We start from the raw sequence: 14,475 nt of genomic DNA, 5'->3' as shown, positions 1-14,475 counted from the left end.
GTCCAAGAAACTCATGTCCATCCATCTTCTACACATCGAAACTCATGTTGTTGTTTGCTATCCACAGAGTTGTTGTCCACGTATCTCATGTCCACGACTATCATATCCACCGATCTCCTATCCACGAAACTCTTGTCCATCCATCTTCATACACATCGAAACTCATCTTCTACCAGTCTCCAATCCATGCAACTCCCCTTAACTCATGTTGTTGTTTGCTATCCACAGAGCTGCTGTCCACGTATCTCATGTCCACGACTATCATATCTACCGATCTCCTGTCCATGAAACTCGTGTCCATCCATCTTCATACACATCGAAACTTATCTTCTACCAGTCTCCAATCCATGCAACTCCCCTTCACCAATCTCTCATCCACCAAATACCCATTCACAAGACCACAAGACGTCTCCAAATACATCGAAACTCATCTTCTACCACTCTCCTATCTGTTGCGAAAAGCTTCTTGGAAAGGCGGTGGTCTTTTCCGTTCTCTGCAAAATCATTAAAAAAAAGACTACAATTTTTTCTCATTTTTGTTTTAGGCAGATAAGAAAAATTGGACTTATGTAATTGTTTGTGAAATCAAAAACTAACCTTCCCTGCTGGAGATTGAAACTGAAGCAAAGTGGCGGAAACATGTTGCAATCGATGAATCGGATTCTTGATTAGAGAAGGTTAGGCGATCCAATTTTAGATCGAGAAAGTGGAAACAGAGAAAAAGAGATTGAGTTTTGTTCGTGAGAAGTTACTTGATTTTAGGAAAAAGGAAATTAAATTAATTATTTTCAAAGTAATATGTTTGTTTTAGTTAGAAAATTCAATGAAGCCCATTTTCACATAGTTGAGGGTTAGATTGGACAATTCAACAAGAGAAAGTGCTCTATAAGTCTAATGTGTCTTTATGGGTAATTGGAAACTTGGAATGTGTCTTCTAGTGTATTTTTTTCTTAAGTAAATGGGAAATTTAGTTTCAATCTTGCATAAATTAAGCATATATAATAATAAGCTTTCTCTCTCTTTACCACACTCTTCTTTTAGCTTCTTGAGAGCGTTGCATTAGGCAGCTGTCGTTAACTGTTTTATTCCTGTTTAAACATGCCTATTCGTATATGCACATATACTCAGTCTCCGACCAGCCTCATTGGGCGCCTCAAGCCCAAAAAGATTTAAACCCATAAAAAATAAATTATATGTAAAAAAGTAAAGAAAGCACGCACCTCTTTGATTCGAGAAACAGTTCTAACAACTGCACTAACGTTAGCTTTTGATAATTGATTGTCCCTAAAATATATAATCTATTTTTCGCACCTAAAGCAAGGGTTTTACTCGCTTTAGCCCAGGGCCGACCCTGCACATACGCAACAAGGAAATTCCTTGGGGTATTATCATCTATGCTTTTCAATTATTCCTTTCTCTTGCAACTTTGATGATACTGTGTTTACACGTGACAAAGAATGTCTTTTCAGGTCCAGACGGTCTGTTTGAGGTGAAGCACAACAACGAAAGCCCCTGACATCTTTGCCTCTTTACAATCATTTATTTCTTCTTTCTTCACTTGAAATGCTAATGCTTGTCTTCTTTGCCTCTTGATTTAATCAGTTTTGTGTTCGTCAATCTTCTCCTAATTGTTTGAAGAGGAATCAGTAGATTCAAACTGTTCAGTATTTTTATCAATGTCTAAACATATACTATATACTATTAATCGGCGTAAATGACTAAATTTGTTGTTGGATTAATGTGAACTAACGTCGGAAATTTAAAAAATCAGAACTTCTTCTATGTTCTAGTACGGTTTATAATCTCATCTTATCAAAGGTCCATCTGGAATATATTTTTTTTTGGGATAACTATTTTCACTAAAACTTAAAATCTCAGACTATACGAAAAGTTTATAGCGCTACAAGTATAAAACAAAACAGAGCTAATACGAGTAGAGAAATTTCTAAGATAAAAATACAACAAATTTAGAATAAAATCGAATGAATCGAAACAAGAAATATTGCAAAGTCGGAGTGTTGAAATTTAGTCACTTTGAATCGTGTGATGTATCCAATTTACATCGTTGAAACGAGATCCGTTGAACGAAATTGCTATATAAAATAATAACAACATGATATAAAAGGTGTATTACTGATGAACATAAAACCGCTTGTGTTTTCGTTACCTAAAAATAGTAGTTTTTCCGATATAGCTCAAATAATTTTATTGTCGGCTGAGTTATGTTATCATAATGAACGAGTACGACAAGAAAATGGTGGGTAGCATATTAAATCAATATAATGGAAAGGTGAAATAATACAGAAACATGACATTTATTTTGGTTTAAATAGATTTGTTTTACAAAATTTATGAAGCCCGTCAATTTCTTATCCATAACTCTTAATTCCATGTGGGTTTGTCCAGTGTGGTGTGTCCTAGATTATTTAGACCTAATTTGTTTTGATAACTATCGTTTTCATCCCAAAAAATTCATGGTGTATTACATTCTTAGACATGGTAGCTAATATGTATATGAACAAAAATCCGATTGAAAAAGTTATATATATTATGAAATGGGCATATCTATATATAACGTTCTCAATCGAACGCAAATTTTACAAACATCATTCATATAATTTAAAACGGGTTTATTCAAAAAGAACTAGCCAATCAAGAGTTACTTTACTATAGACGAAACTTGATTGAAGTTTCGAAACCTGAAAGAAAATGAAAAACAGGATGAACAAGAAAGAGAGTAATGTTTGAATTTGAGAGAGAGAATGAGGAAAATATTTTCCTTAATTTAATTGTGGATCTGGGTATAAGTATAACTAACTCTTCAAGTCTGGCAGTTTGTTTCTCAAGTCTGGCAATTTGTTTTCTCAAGTTTGGCAGCTTGTTTCTCAAGTCTAGCAGTTTATTTTTCAAGTCTGGCAGCTTATTTCTGCTTCATGTCAACACTCCCCCTCAAGCTTGACCATATAGAACAAGTCAAGCTTGGAAGCCATGAAGTATTCTTTCATTAAAACTTCAACTAGGTAAAACTCTTTGGGAGAAAACCCAAGTCAAGAAAAAAGAGTAGAACACTTTATGAAGGAGATATCAGTGGCATGAGAGGTCTATGAGTCCCAATTTTGGATGAATGAACTCACAGACTTTAGTGCTTGCTGCCTTGGTGAAGATATCAGCTAACTGATCTTCACTTCTAGTATAGCAGGGTAAAATGATCTTCTGCTTCACAGCTTGTCTCACCTTGTGACAATCAACTTCAATGTGTTTAGTCCTTTCATGGAATACTGAGTTTGATGCTATGTGGATAGCTGCCTGGTTATCACAATGCATTGTGATTGGTGTCGTTGTTTCTATGCCCAAGTCTCTTAGCAGGTTCCTGATCCAAATGAGTTCACTAGTTAGCTTCCTCATTGCCCTATACTCTGTCTATGCACTTGAACATGATACCACTTTTTGCTTCTTGCTCTTCCATGTGACTAGGTTGCCTCCGATGAAAGTACAATAGCCTATTGTTGACCTCATGTCTTCTCTATCACCAGCCCAATATGCATCACAATATCCCACTATCTCTGTACTCTTATTGCAACCCATCCAAACACCTTGACCATGAGCCTATCTTAGATATCTCATGATCCTTTCCACCATATTCCAATGATGAACCTTTGGTGCTTGCATATGTTGACTGGCTTGATTCACAGCAAAACAGATGTCTGGTCTTGTAATGGTGAGATAGATTAGCTTCCCAACCATCCTTATATAGAGCTTGAAATCTCCAAATGGAGTATCCTCAAACTCCCCCTCACGCAAGACTTTGTATCCTTCTTCAAGTGGTGTCTTAGCTACTCTTCCTCCAAGCTTTCCTGCCTCATTTAAAAGATCAAGTGTGTACTTTCTTTGAGATAAAAAAAGTCCCTTTTTAGAGCGGCATATTTCTATCCCTAGAAAGTACTTTAGCTCACCTAAATATTTAATATCAAAGCTAGATTTAAGGAAAGCTTTTGTAGAGATGATACCTTCCTTGTTGCTTCCTGTGATGATGATATCATCCACATAGATCAATATCACCACAATTTCTTGCTTGCTTATGAGAGTGAATAGAGTGTGATCAGCTTCTGACTTTACAAACCTTCTTCCATTGAGAGTTGTACTCAGCTTGTGATACCATACTCTTGGTGATTGTTTTAATCCATAGATTGCCTTCTTCAACCTTAGAACATTTCTTGGCTTGACCATGTCTTCCATACCAGGAGGTGGTTTCATGTACACCTCATCCTCCAGCTCTCCTTGTAGAAAAGCATTCTTGACATCCATCTGCCATAAGTCCCATTCCAAGTTCGCGGCCAGAGAGAGTAGGATTCGTATAGTATGCAGTTTGGCCACTGGTGCAAAGGTGTCTAGGTAGTCTTCTCCATAGACCTGAGTGTACCCTCTTGCAACCAACCTTGTGTTTTTCCTTTCTGGTTTTCCATTAGCAAGGTATTTGATGGTGAAGAGTAGCATGCTAGTCACAGCTTTCTTGCCTTTAGGTAGCTCAGATTCAAACCATGTATCATTCCTTTCCATAGCACCTATCTCATCTCCCACTGATTCTCTCCATTCATCATCTTCTATTGCTTCTTCATAGGTCTTTGGGATGAAGTTTTGGTCAAGATTGGTTAAGAAGACTTGGTGTTGTGGAGGAAAGGTTGCCATTGAGCAGGTTGCTTGTATGGGATGTGCGACCGCATTGCTGTTAAAGTACACCCTCGAGTCGATCCAATGAGATGGTGTTCTCACTCTTGTGATTCTTTTTAATGGATGTATTTGTTGGTCTTCTGCCACTAGGTCTTGTACCACTGGCTCCCCATGTTCTTCTTGGAGTTTTTCCTCACTAGTCTGATCTTCTTGATGTTGTTTCCCACTAGTCTGATCTGTATCCTTTCTGTTTGGTCCATCTTGATCATGGGATGTTCCTGAGTCATTTTCTCTGCCCCCCTCAGGATCAAGCTGGACTTGCTCAGAATTTGGTGCTGCTGCTTCATTGTGAACATCATCTAGTGGGGATGGAGAGGTTCTAAGGACCTCACTATTCATAGGCTGAGTGATTCCTAAGCTCTCCATAATGGTTCTCAGGTTGTTAGCCCTATCTGATGGACCATGTGAGAGATCTCTAAGGTTTTCACAGTCCTTCTCATCATAGTACCCCTTGATTCCACAAACTTTACATCCCTTGACACCATCACCCTTCTTGAATCTGGTAGATAACACTTGTATCCCTTCTGCGTGTGTGAGTATCCAATGAACATGGCCTTGATACTCTTAGGTTCAAGCTTGTTCCTTTGTTGACCTAGTATCAACACATAGCACACACACTCAAACACACGCAAATGATCTATAGGAGGTGTCATTTTGTTCAATACCTGAAATGGTGAGATATCATTGAGGACTTTGGTTGGGATTTTGTTGATAAGATAGCATGAAAAAACCACAGCATCTCCCCCAAATCTCTTTGGAACATTGGTGTGGAACATCATACTCCTTGCAACTTCCATGAGATGGCGATTCTTTCTTTCAGCTACACCATTTTGTTGTGGTGTGTATGGACAGCTTGTTTGATGGATTATTCCTTGCTTGGCTAGATGATTTTTAAAGGCATGACTTGTGTACTGTCCACCATTGTCAGACCTAAAAATTTTAATCTTAGAGTTAAAATGGTTAGTCACATAGTTCTGAAAGTTTATAAAAACTTCTAAGACCCTATCTTTACTTGAAATCAGTGTGAGCCATGTATACTTTGATTTTTCATCTATGAATGTGACAAAGTATTTATGGTTTTCTCTAGATCCACATGGAGCAGTCCAAACATCAGAGTGAATTAAATCAAAGCAATTCTCATAGATAGTGATAGATTTAGGAAAAACAGATTTGCAATGTTTACCAAGAATACAAGCCTCACAACTTTCATTCTTAAACGATAGATTAGGTAACATCAATCCAAGTGCTCTAGAATGAGGGTGGCCTAATCTAGCATGCCATAACTCATCACTTGCTAAAGCAGAAGTAGATTTAAAAGCATAAGATAAATCCGATCTAAGCTTGGTGTCTTTAAGCACATAGAGCTCTCCATTGCTTACACCTTTTCCCAACATCTTACTGGTCTCAATATCCTGAAAGCACACCTCATTAGGACTAAAAATCACATTACAATTAAGATCATTAGTAGCTCTTTTCACAGATAACAGATTAGATGTGAAACTAAGCATATGAAGAGCTTCAGAGTCTTTATCAAACAATTTCAAGTTTCCTACTCCAGTAATAGGTATACTATCTCCATTTGCAATTAGAACAATCCCTAGAGCCGGTTTGATATTGCTAATGAGATTTACATCCGTAATCATATGATGTGAAGCTCCTGAGTCAATTATCAAGGGTCTAGTGGTTTCAGATGCATTTATAATAGAGTTTAAAGCATAACTACTAAGGTTACCAGAGTGGGCATTGAGCCTTTATAAGAGCCTCAAGGTCAGACTTGCGGATGAAAGTATCCTCATTGGATGACTGAGAAGTGGCTTGAGACCCTGATCCAACCACACGAGTAGTTGCTGTCATGGCTCTCCCATCTTCTCCCATGCGCATAGTAGGATAGTTTGGCTGAGAACCTTCTTGAGCTCTAGCTTCATGAGCTCGGCCTTGATTTTATTTGTTGGATGAAGCTGGCCTAAGGTGAGGATGGAGAATCCAGCAGTTGGTTTTGGAGTGACCAATCTTCTTACAATGTTCACAAGTTACTTGTTTATCTCCTCCACCACCTCTTGGCTTGAAGTGAGCTTTGTTGGCTGCAACATTCTCCACCTTCTCCACCTTGTTGGCCATAGATAGCTCTACTTTCCCACCAAGCAAACCATCTGAGCCGAGTTCCTTTTGGAGTTGAGCACACACATCATCATAGCTTGGGAGCTCCTTAGCTCTCAATATGTGCTTAAGGACATCATTGAAGCTCGAGTTGAGTGTGAGAAGCAGTCCAAATACTTTGTCTTGCTCACGCCTTTCTTCAATGATGTTTGGGTCGTTTGTGCTTGGCCGGAGTATGTCAAGCTCAAACCACAACTGGCTATACTTCCCAAGATGCTTGGTGAAGTCCATTTTCTCTTGTTGCAAGTTATTTATGGCTCTTTTCACCTCAAAGATCCTGGTCAAGTTTGAAGTGTTGTCATAAATCTTGTGAAGAGTTTCCCACAATTTCTTTGCGGTCTCACAATGAGAGTAAGCCTCCATTATTGGAGTATCAAGCAAGCCTTGCAAGGAAGACAGCACCATGAGATCTTTCTGACCCCATTTGCCTTCATCCACCACTACAATCTCCTTGCCGTCAGCTCTTTGGGTGATCTTTCTTGGTGCCTCACTGGTGGTGATGTGCTCCCATAAACCTCGTCCTCCAAGAGCAGTTTTGGCCAATCTAGACCATGTAATGTAGTTACCTCTTTTTAGAGTAACCGGAATCATAACAGGCTTGTATTGCTCCATTACTTCCTTTTGAGTTTGGTTTGAGTTAAGTAACTGTGGAACCAGAACCAGAGAAATGAGCACTAGCAAAAGTAGATCTATTATCCAGTGGACAAAGACAGATTCTTGCAAGAACAGAGAAATTAGATGGTTGGATTGGAAGAGAGAAGAAAAATAAGAGTGTTTACGGAAGCGAGTAAGAGGTATAGGAGCTTAGAGCTCTGATACCATGAAAGAAAATGAAGAACATGATGAACAAGAGAGAGAGTAATGTTTGAATTTGAGAGAGAGAGAGAGAGAGAGAGAGAGAGAGAGAGAGAGAGAGAGAGAGAGAGAGAGAGAGAGAGAGAGAGAATGAGGAAAATATTTTCCTTAATTTAATTGTGGATCTGGGTACAAGTATTTAAAGGCAAGTTGCCTTATACACAATATAATAAAATATTTATTGTTTTAAAATATCTTCAACAATCTTCTTTTCTCTTCTTCTTTTCTTCAATAGGATACTTTATAAAACCTTATAAAACTTTATAAGTCTCTAACTAACTCTTCAAGTCTGACAGCTTGCTTCTCAAGTCTGGCAATTTGTTTTCTCAAGTCTGACAGCTTGTTTCTCAAGTCTGGCAGCTTGTTTCTGCTTCATGTCAACACTAGATTGGTAAGGTGCCAGATATAAATCAGTTACAAAAAAGGTGCCAGATATAATTTAATTTTCTTACTATGTTTGAGCGAGAAAACGATATAAAAAAATTTTACAAAAAAGAAAACGATATAAATAGAGATGGGGAATATGAACTATTCAACGATTTTACCACCAAAAAAAAAACTATTCAAAGACCACGACTTGGGTGGTGTGGATAAGGAAATGAAAGCCAATATCCATAAATTAAACATAGACATATCCCTACTCTGACGCCTCTCCACATTTAACAACCTTTTTCAACCATTTAACAACTTTCTTATTTTCATTTTCTTGGAAAATTAGAATGTTCATGTACGAGCATAAATACTTCACAGCTACTCTCATCAAAGCAACTAAAAAGATCGTGCAATGTAAACAAGGAACACAGGATCTGTGAATGAATAATTAAATAAGTATCGAACAATTCTTAGCATGCTACTATAGGGCTGAGAATAAAGAAAATCGTCATCTCGCTTGTCGCGAATCAAATTAAGTGTGGTTAACCATTATATTAAGCTAGGGTTTCAACCGTGTGATATTGAGATTTATTTTATTTATTTTTTTGCTAAAGAGATATATTTTTGTTGTGATACAAAAATACGAAAACTAACTTTATGATCACCATTTATAAGATACGATTGTATCATCTTCGTGAAGCATAGCAGAGCAGTGCAATGGCGACACGCGTCTGATTAATCGCACCGCGTGTATCAGTTCAGTCCCTTGGCAAAATTTATCTGCTTCAATCATTGAGAGTCAATAAATTTTTTGATCATAATAATATAGCGGAATCAGATTTTTGTTCTCATAGTTACTCTGATTCTTCGTATAACAGTTTACTTGGTTAAGAGGACACTACGAAAAATATAATAAGTAATTTGATTAGTTTTGCCAGAAAGTGGACGAAATAAATCAAATTCAAATAACAAAAAGAGTGAAAGATTTTACCAAAAAAAAAGAGTGAAAGAACAGTAAGATTGGGGTGGGGAAAGAAAAAAAAGACAAATTCGATGAATATTAAAAGGTAATAATAACAACAATAATAGAAAAGTGGTAGGTCCAAACAAATTTGAAACGCTCGATCAGTGGCTAGCTGTACTGAAAAGCTAAGCTCTAAATGTAAATGATACCTTCCCCAATAAAACAATAAGTATACGTACATTACCTGCGTGCCTCTATAAATAAATATGGCTTCGATCAAACCCATCATTACAAGATTTTCATTAATATTCAACTACAAAGCAACAATGGTGGTGTCACTCTTCTCTGCAAGGAATGCTTTCTTTATAAGCTTATGCTTATTTGCAGCATTGTACCGGCCGGTTTTAAGTAAACCGGCTAAGTTTGCGGATGACTTTAGGATCACGTGGTCCGATACTCATATCACTCAAATCGATGGAGGAAGAGCCATTCAGCTCAAGTTGGACCCTAGCTCAGGTTCTTACATGCATCATAATCAATTCTATTCAAACCTAATTAATATATACCTTCAAATCCATTTTTAAAATATTTTGGTTAACATTGTTGGTTTAGGATGTGGGTTCGCTTCGAAGAAGCAGTATTTGTTTGGCCGCGTTAGCATGAAAATTAAACTCATCCCCGGTGATTCCGCAGGAACAGTTGCTGCGTTCTATGTAATATGTATACAAATATTTTAAGTTTACTACATTTAAAAACCTTTGGTTATAATATAAATACATCGATATATGTAATTATTGCGCAGATGAATTCGGATACAGATTCTGTAAGAGATGAACTAGATTTTGAATTCCTGGGAAACCGAAGTGGACAGCCTTACACTGTGCAAACTAACGTATTTGCTCATGGTAAAGGCGATAGAGAGCAAAGAGTGAACCTTTGGTTTGACCCTTCTCGTGACTTCCACGAATACGCCATTTCATGGAACCATCTCCGTATTGTGTAAGTCATATGTAACCAGTAATAACACTTGAGTTCTATAAAAAATCACTTTATCTGACTAATTATTAGAATAAATGTAACATATAGTTAATTTAACGGGAATAAATTAACCAATAATTTAGACCATCTCCAATAGGGTTCTCTCCATTAGAATTCTTAATATATGTATTATATATATATATATATGTATATATTATATATATATAAATAATTGTGGGGCTTTTAAAGATTCTTAGAACTTTGTTTTAAGAATTTTATCTATGAGGTTCCACGAAAATTGAGGTGTTCTTACTACTATAAGACTAGGATAAGACCCGCGCCTTGCGCGGGATTAAGTTATTATTTTTATTATATTTTGAAGAATTAAACAATAGTTTGGCTTCATTTGGATTATGGGTGTTCAATCCAGATATCGGGTTGGTTTCGGTTCGGTTCGGTTTTTTTCGGTATTTGGTTAGTAAAATATAACTACTATTCTAAATCCATATTTACTTTGACTTTAGTCTTTCACAAGCTTTTAAAAGATTTCAACTGGACGACTAAATTGATCAGCCAATCTTATTGCTTTAAATCATTAGTGTTTATATATATATATATATATATTATTTAGTTTGAATATTTATTAAATAAAAATTCATATGCGTTATATTTTATGATCATTTGTAACTTATTATAACAAAAAAATAATCTATTGATCACAAAATTTTCAGAGTAGGAATATTCAAATTTCTAATAATATATAGACGTTTTGAAAAATTCAAATATAACATATAAGAAAAAATATAAATGTTTTTATTATATATTTAATGTGATTTTTTTAATATCTTTCAATAATATAAAATTAAAAAAAAAGAACTAAGATACCAAAATTGTTATCAAATATTTATTATTCATAATAATTAATTTTCATATATACGTTAATCATATTAGGTAATTTCGTAGCTTCTAATTAAGGAAAGTGCAAAAACAATTTTGGTAGATTATTTATCAATTCGATAGTTAGTTTAATAAAAAATATAATGTAAGTCAAGATGGACCAACTTATTTTTCTAAGAATAGTATATTTTATATAGTCATTTATTAAATGAGAATTTATAATCATACAGTTCTATGATCATTCATATCATTTTATAACTGAATATTTAAATCATCAATAACAAAAAATTTCAATGTGAAATCTTTAATAAGTTTATAATTTATAAATGTTTTTGGAAATTCATTGAAAGTCTTAATATTAGAATATTTATGTAATCTTATGGTATATAGTATAATATATATATATATATATATATATATATAAATATATATGTTTTATTATTAAATGATATTTTTTACTCATATGGTTTTAAAATAATGTGTATCTTCTTATAATATTAAATAAAAGTTCATATTAATACAATTTTATGATCATTTGTAACTTATTATGACAAAAACAATAATCTATTGATCACAAAATTTTCAGAGTGGGGATCTTCAAATTTCTAATAATTTATAGACGTTTTGAAAAATTCAAAATATAACATATAAGAAAAATTATAAATGTTTTTATTATATATTTAATTTGATTTTTAAATATATTTTAATAATATGAAATTAAAAAAATAACTAAGATACAAAAATTGTTATCAAATATTTATTATTCATTATAATTAATTTTCACATATACGTTAATCATATTAGGTAATTTCGTAGCTTTTATTTAAGGAAAATGCAAAACATTTTTTGGTACGTTATTTATCAATTCGATAGTTAGTTTAATAAAAAGTGTAATATAAGTTAAGATGGACCAACCTATTTTTTTAGGAATAGTATATTTTGTATAGTTATTTATTAAATAAGAATTTATAATCATACGGTTCTATGATCGTTCATATCGTTTTATAACAAAATATTTAAATCATCGATAACAAAATTTTCAATCTGAAATCTTTAATAAGTTTATAATTTATAAATGTTCTTGAAAATTCATTGAAAGTTTTAATATTAAAATATTTATGTAATCTTATGGTATATAGTGTTTAATATATATATATATTTATTTATTTTATTATTAAATGATATTTTTTACTCATATGGTTTTAAAATCATGTGTATCTTCTTATAATAAAAATGTTAAACCATTGATCATTAATTTTTAACATAATAATTTTAATAGCTTTAGTCATTTATTGTCGTTTTTAAAAATTCAAAATATAACATATACGAAAAAATCTAAATTTTATTTTTATAGCTAATTTGATTGTTTAATTTATTTTAATAATATAAAATTAAACAAAAAATGATGGAGGAGATATACATTGTTATCAAATCTTTATTATTAAACTCATTAATTGTCATATATATATTAGTCATTTATGGTAATTCCGTAGGTTTTATTTAAGGAAAGAAAATATCATATCATATCATTATATCATATAGTTTGACCAACTTATGTATCTAATAACATATAAAAATTGAATGTGGACCTACTTATTTTTCAATTGAATGTAATTGACTACCTAATTGAGTGCCACCTATGCATTGGGGCCTCTTTTAATTAATACAAAATTGAGGTTACATCTTTTCAAATGTTCCTCAATTAATATATAAGGGATTCGGTTAACTATTCCTGTCTTTTCATATTGTCACGAGGGAGATGATTGGTTTAATTATATTGTGTCGGCCACGGGCCATATAGTAAGAGAATGAAAGAGACAGCATATTTGTTTTGGGTACATTCATAAAGGTCCCATATATTTAAGAACAATTATTTTTCAAATATATGGATCTGTTTGTTGCTATAAATTATATAAGATATAATATTCATTTTATAAACGTTTAATATGTGTGGTGTGTAGGTTCTACGTAGACAATGTCCCCATTAGGGTTTATAAGAACAACGAGGCTAGGAAAGTACCATACCCAAGATTCCAACCAATGGGTGTATATTCCACATTATGGGAAGCCGATGATTGGGCAACACGTGGAGGAATAGAGCAAATTAATTGGTCGGAAGCTCCATTTTATGCGTACTATAAAGATTTTGATATAGAAGGATGTTCGGTTCCGGGACCAGCAGGTTGTCCAGCTAATCCAAAGAACTGGTGGGAAGGCAGTGCTTACCACCACCAATTGACTCCAGTTGAGGCTCGAAGTTATAGATGGGTCCGAGTGAACCATATGATCTATGATTACTGTACCGATAAGTCTCGTTTTCCTGTCCCTCCCCCGGAATGCTCTGCCGGAATATGATCCAACAAACGTATAATGTCTCAAAAACAAGATCAAATGCCAAGTGGTTCCACCAGCAACTTTGTAGTGTGATTGACGAGTCTTGAATTGTATGCTATGAACTACTCATAATCAATCTGGTTGTGGTCAAATGTTCAAATATATCTTTCAAATTGTACTTTGTTTTCATTCTGTTATATATTGATCTATATTATCTTGCGAAGAGAACCACGTTTGTTTGTAAGAAGGGTTATTTGGTTTTTGGTTCAGTTTACCAAAAGTTGCTCTGGACAAAAAAATGCAAATCAATCTAACCAAAAAGAAAATCAAATAAGTATTTAATAAAAATACATTTTTACATATTATATTAGCTCTATTATTTTATGCTTGAAAATAAACTAGAAACACATCGTGGTTGTCTAACGGTTTTCACTGGATGAAGAGTTGCTATGTTGGTCTAGGCCAGGGATCGATTCTCTTCCAATGCGAAATTGCTAGTTCATGGGCTTGTCTAGCACTGTTGGATAGGCTTCCATGGGATTAGTCGGTTGGATTTCGTCCGCTGGATACCCTTGGTTAATATTAAAAAAAAAAACTAAACTGTGTAGGGTTTACAATCTTTTCATGATGGGGGTTGTCTTTGCACTTGGGTCTGGGAATTAATTTTAACTTAATGGACCTAATCTTTCAGTCTTATCTTTCACATCATCATAGTGGGCTTTGAGGCAATAAGATGATAGTTTTTTTTAGACATAAGAAAGAGCTCGTCTAGATATATACAAACCAAAAAAATTGATGGTATCTTTTTTATTATTGTCGTTGCAAAAAATACGGAACCTCTCCAAAGCGTTTTTTTCTCTTAATTCTCTCTCGTGGTTCAAAATCTATCATATAATAAATCCTACATATATAGCATGTAAGTATAACTAGTCCGGTCGGATAGGTCTTTTTAGGTTATGAAAAAGGTTAGGGTTTTTTTTTTTTTTTTGTATATGATGTACTATGTAAAGCAGCAACACCTCTTATAACCTGATCAAATGAGCCCATCAACAAATTTTAGCGAAGAAGTTTCAAACAATTCTCTTACGTTGATATTGATGGGTGGATAATGGATATGCAAATCTAATGCTGAAGATGGCAAAAGATGATGAATGTGATGACGAAAATATGATTAGATGAGGTCAGCAATC

The 14,475-nt window shown here is 34.1% G+C and overlaps 1 protein-coding gene across 1 annotated transcript; it reads left to right on the top strand.

Moving 5' to 3' along the window:
* Positions 1–9,275: 9,275 nt before the first annotated feature.
* LOC106396817 (probable xyloglucan endotransglucosylase/hydrolase protein 7) lies at positions 9,276–13,508 on the top strand. The gene is made up of 4 exons (XM_013837312.3): positions 9,276–9,592; positions 9,689–9,789; positions 9,879–10,075; positions 12,913–13,508. Exons 1-4 carry the CDS (start codon positions 9,343–9,345, stop codon positions 13,304–13,306), a joined length of 942 nt encoding a protein of 313 aa, XP_013692766.2. The 5' UTR covers positions 9,276–9,342; the 3' UTR covers positions 13,307–13,508.
* Positions 13,509–14,475: the final 967 nt, after the last annotated feature.

Source organism: Brassica napus, chromosome A3 (assembly GCF_020379485.1).
Source record: "Brassica napus cultivar Da-Ae chromosome A3, Da-Ae, whole genome shotgun sequence".
NCBI classification, from domain to species: domain Eukaryota; kingdom Viridiplantae; phylum Streptophyta; class Magnoliopsida; order Brassicales; family Brassicaceae; genus Brassica; species Brassica napus.
Note: the sequence above shows the minus strand (reverse complement) of the source record. Positions and strands in the feature narration are given on the sequence as shown.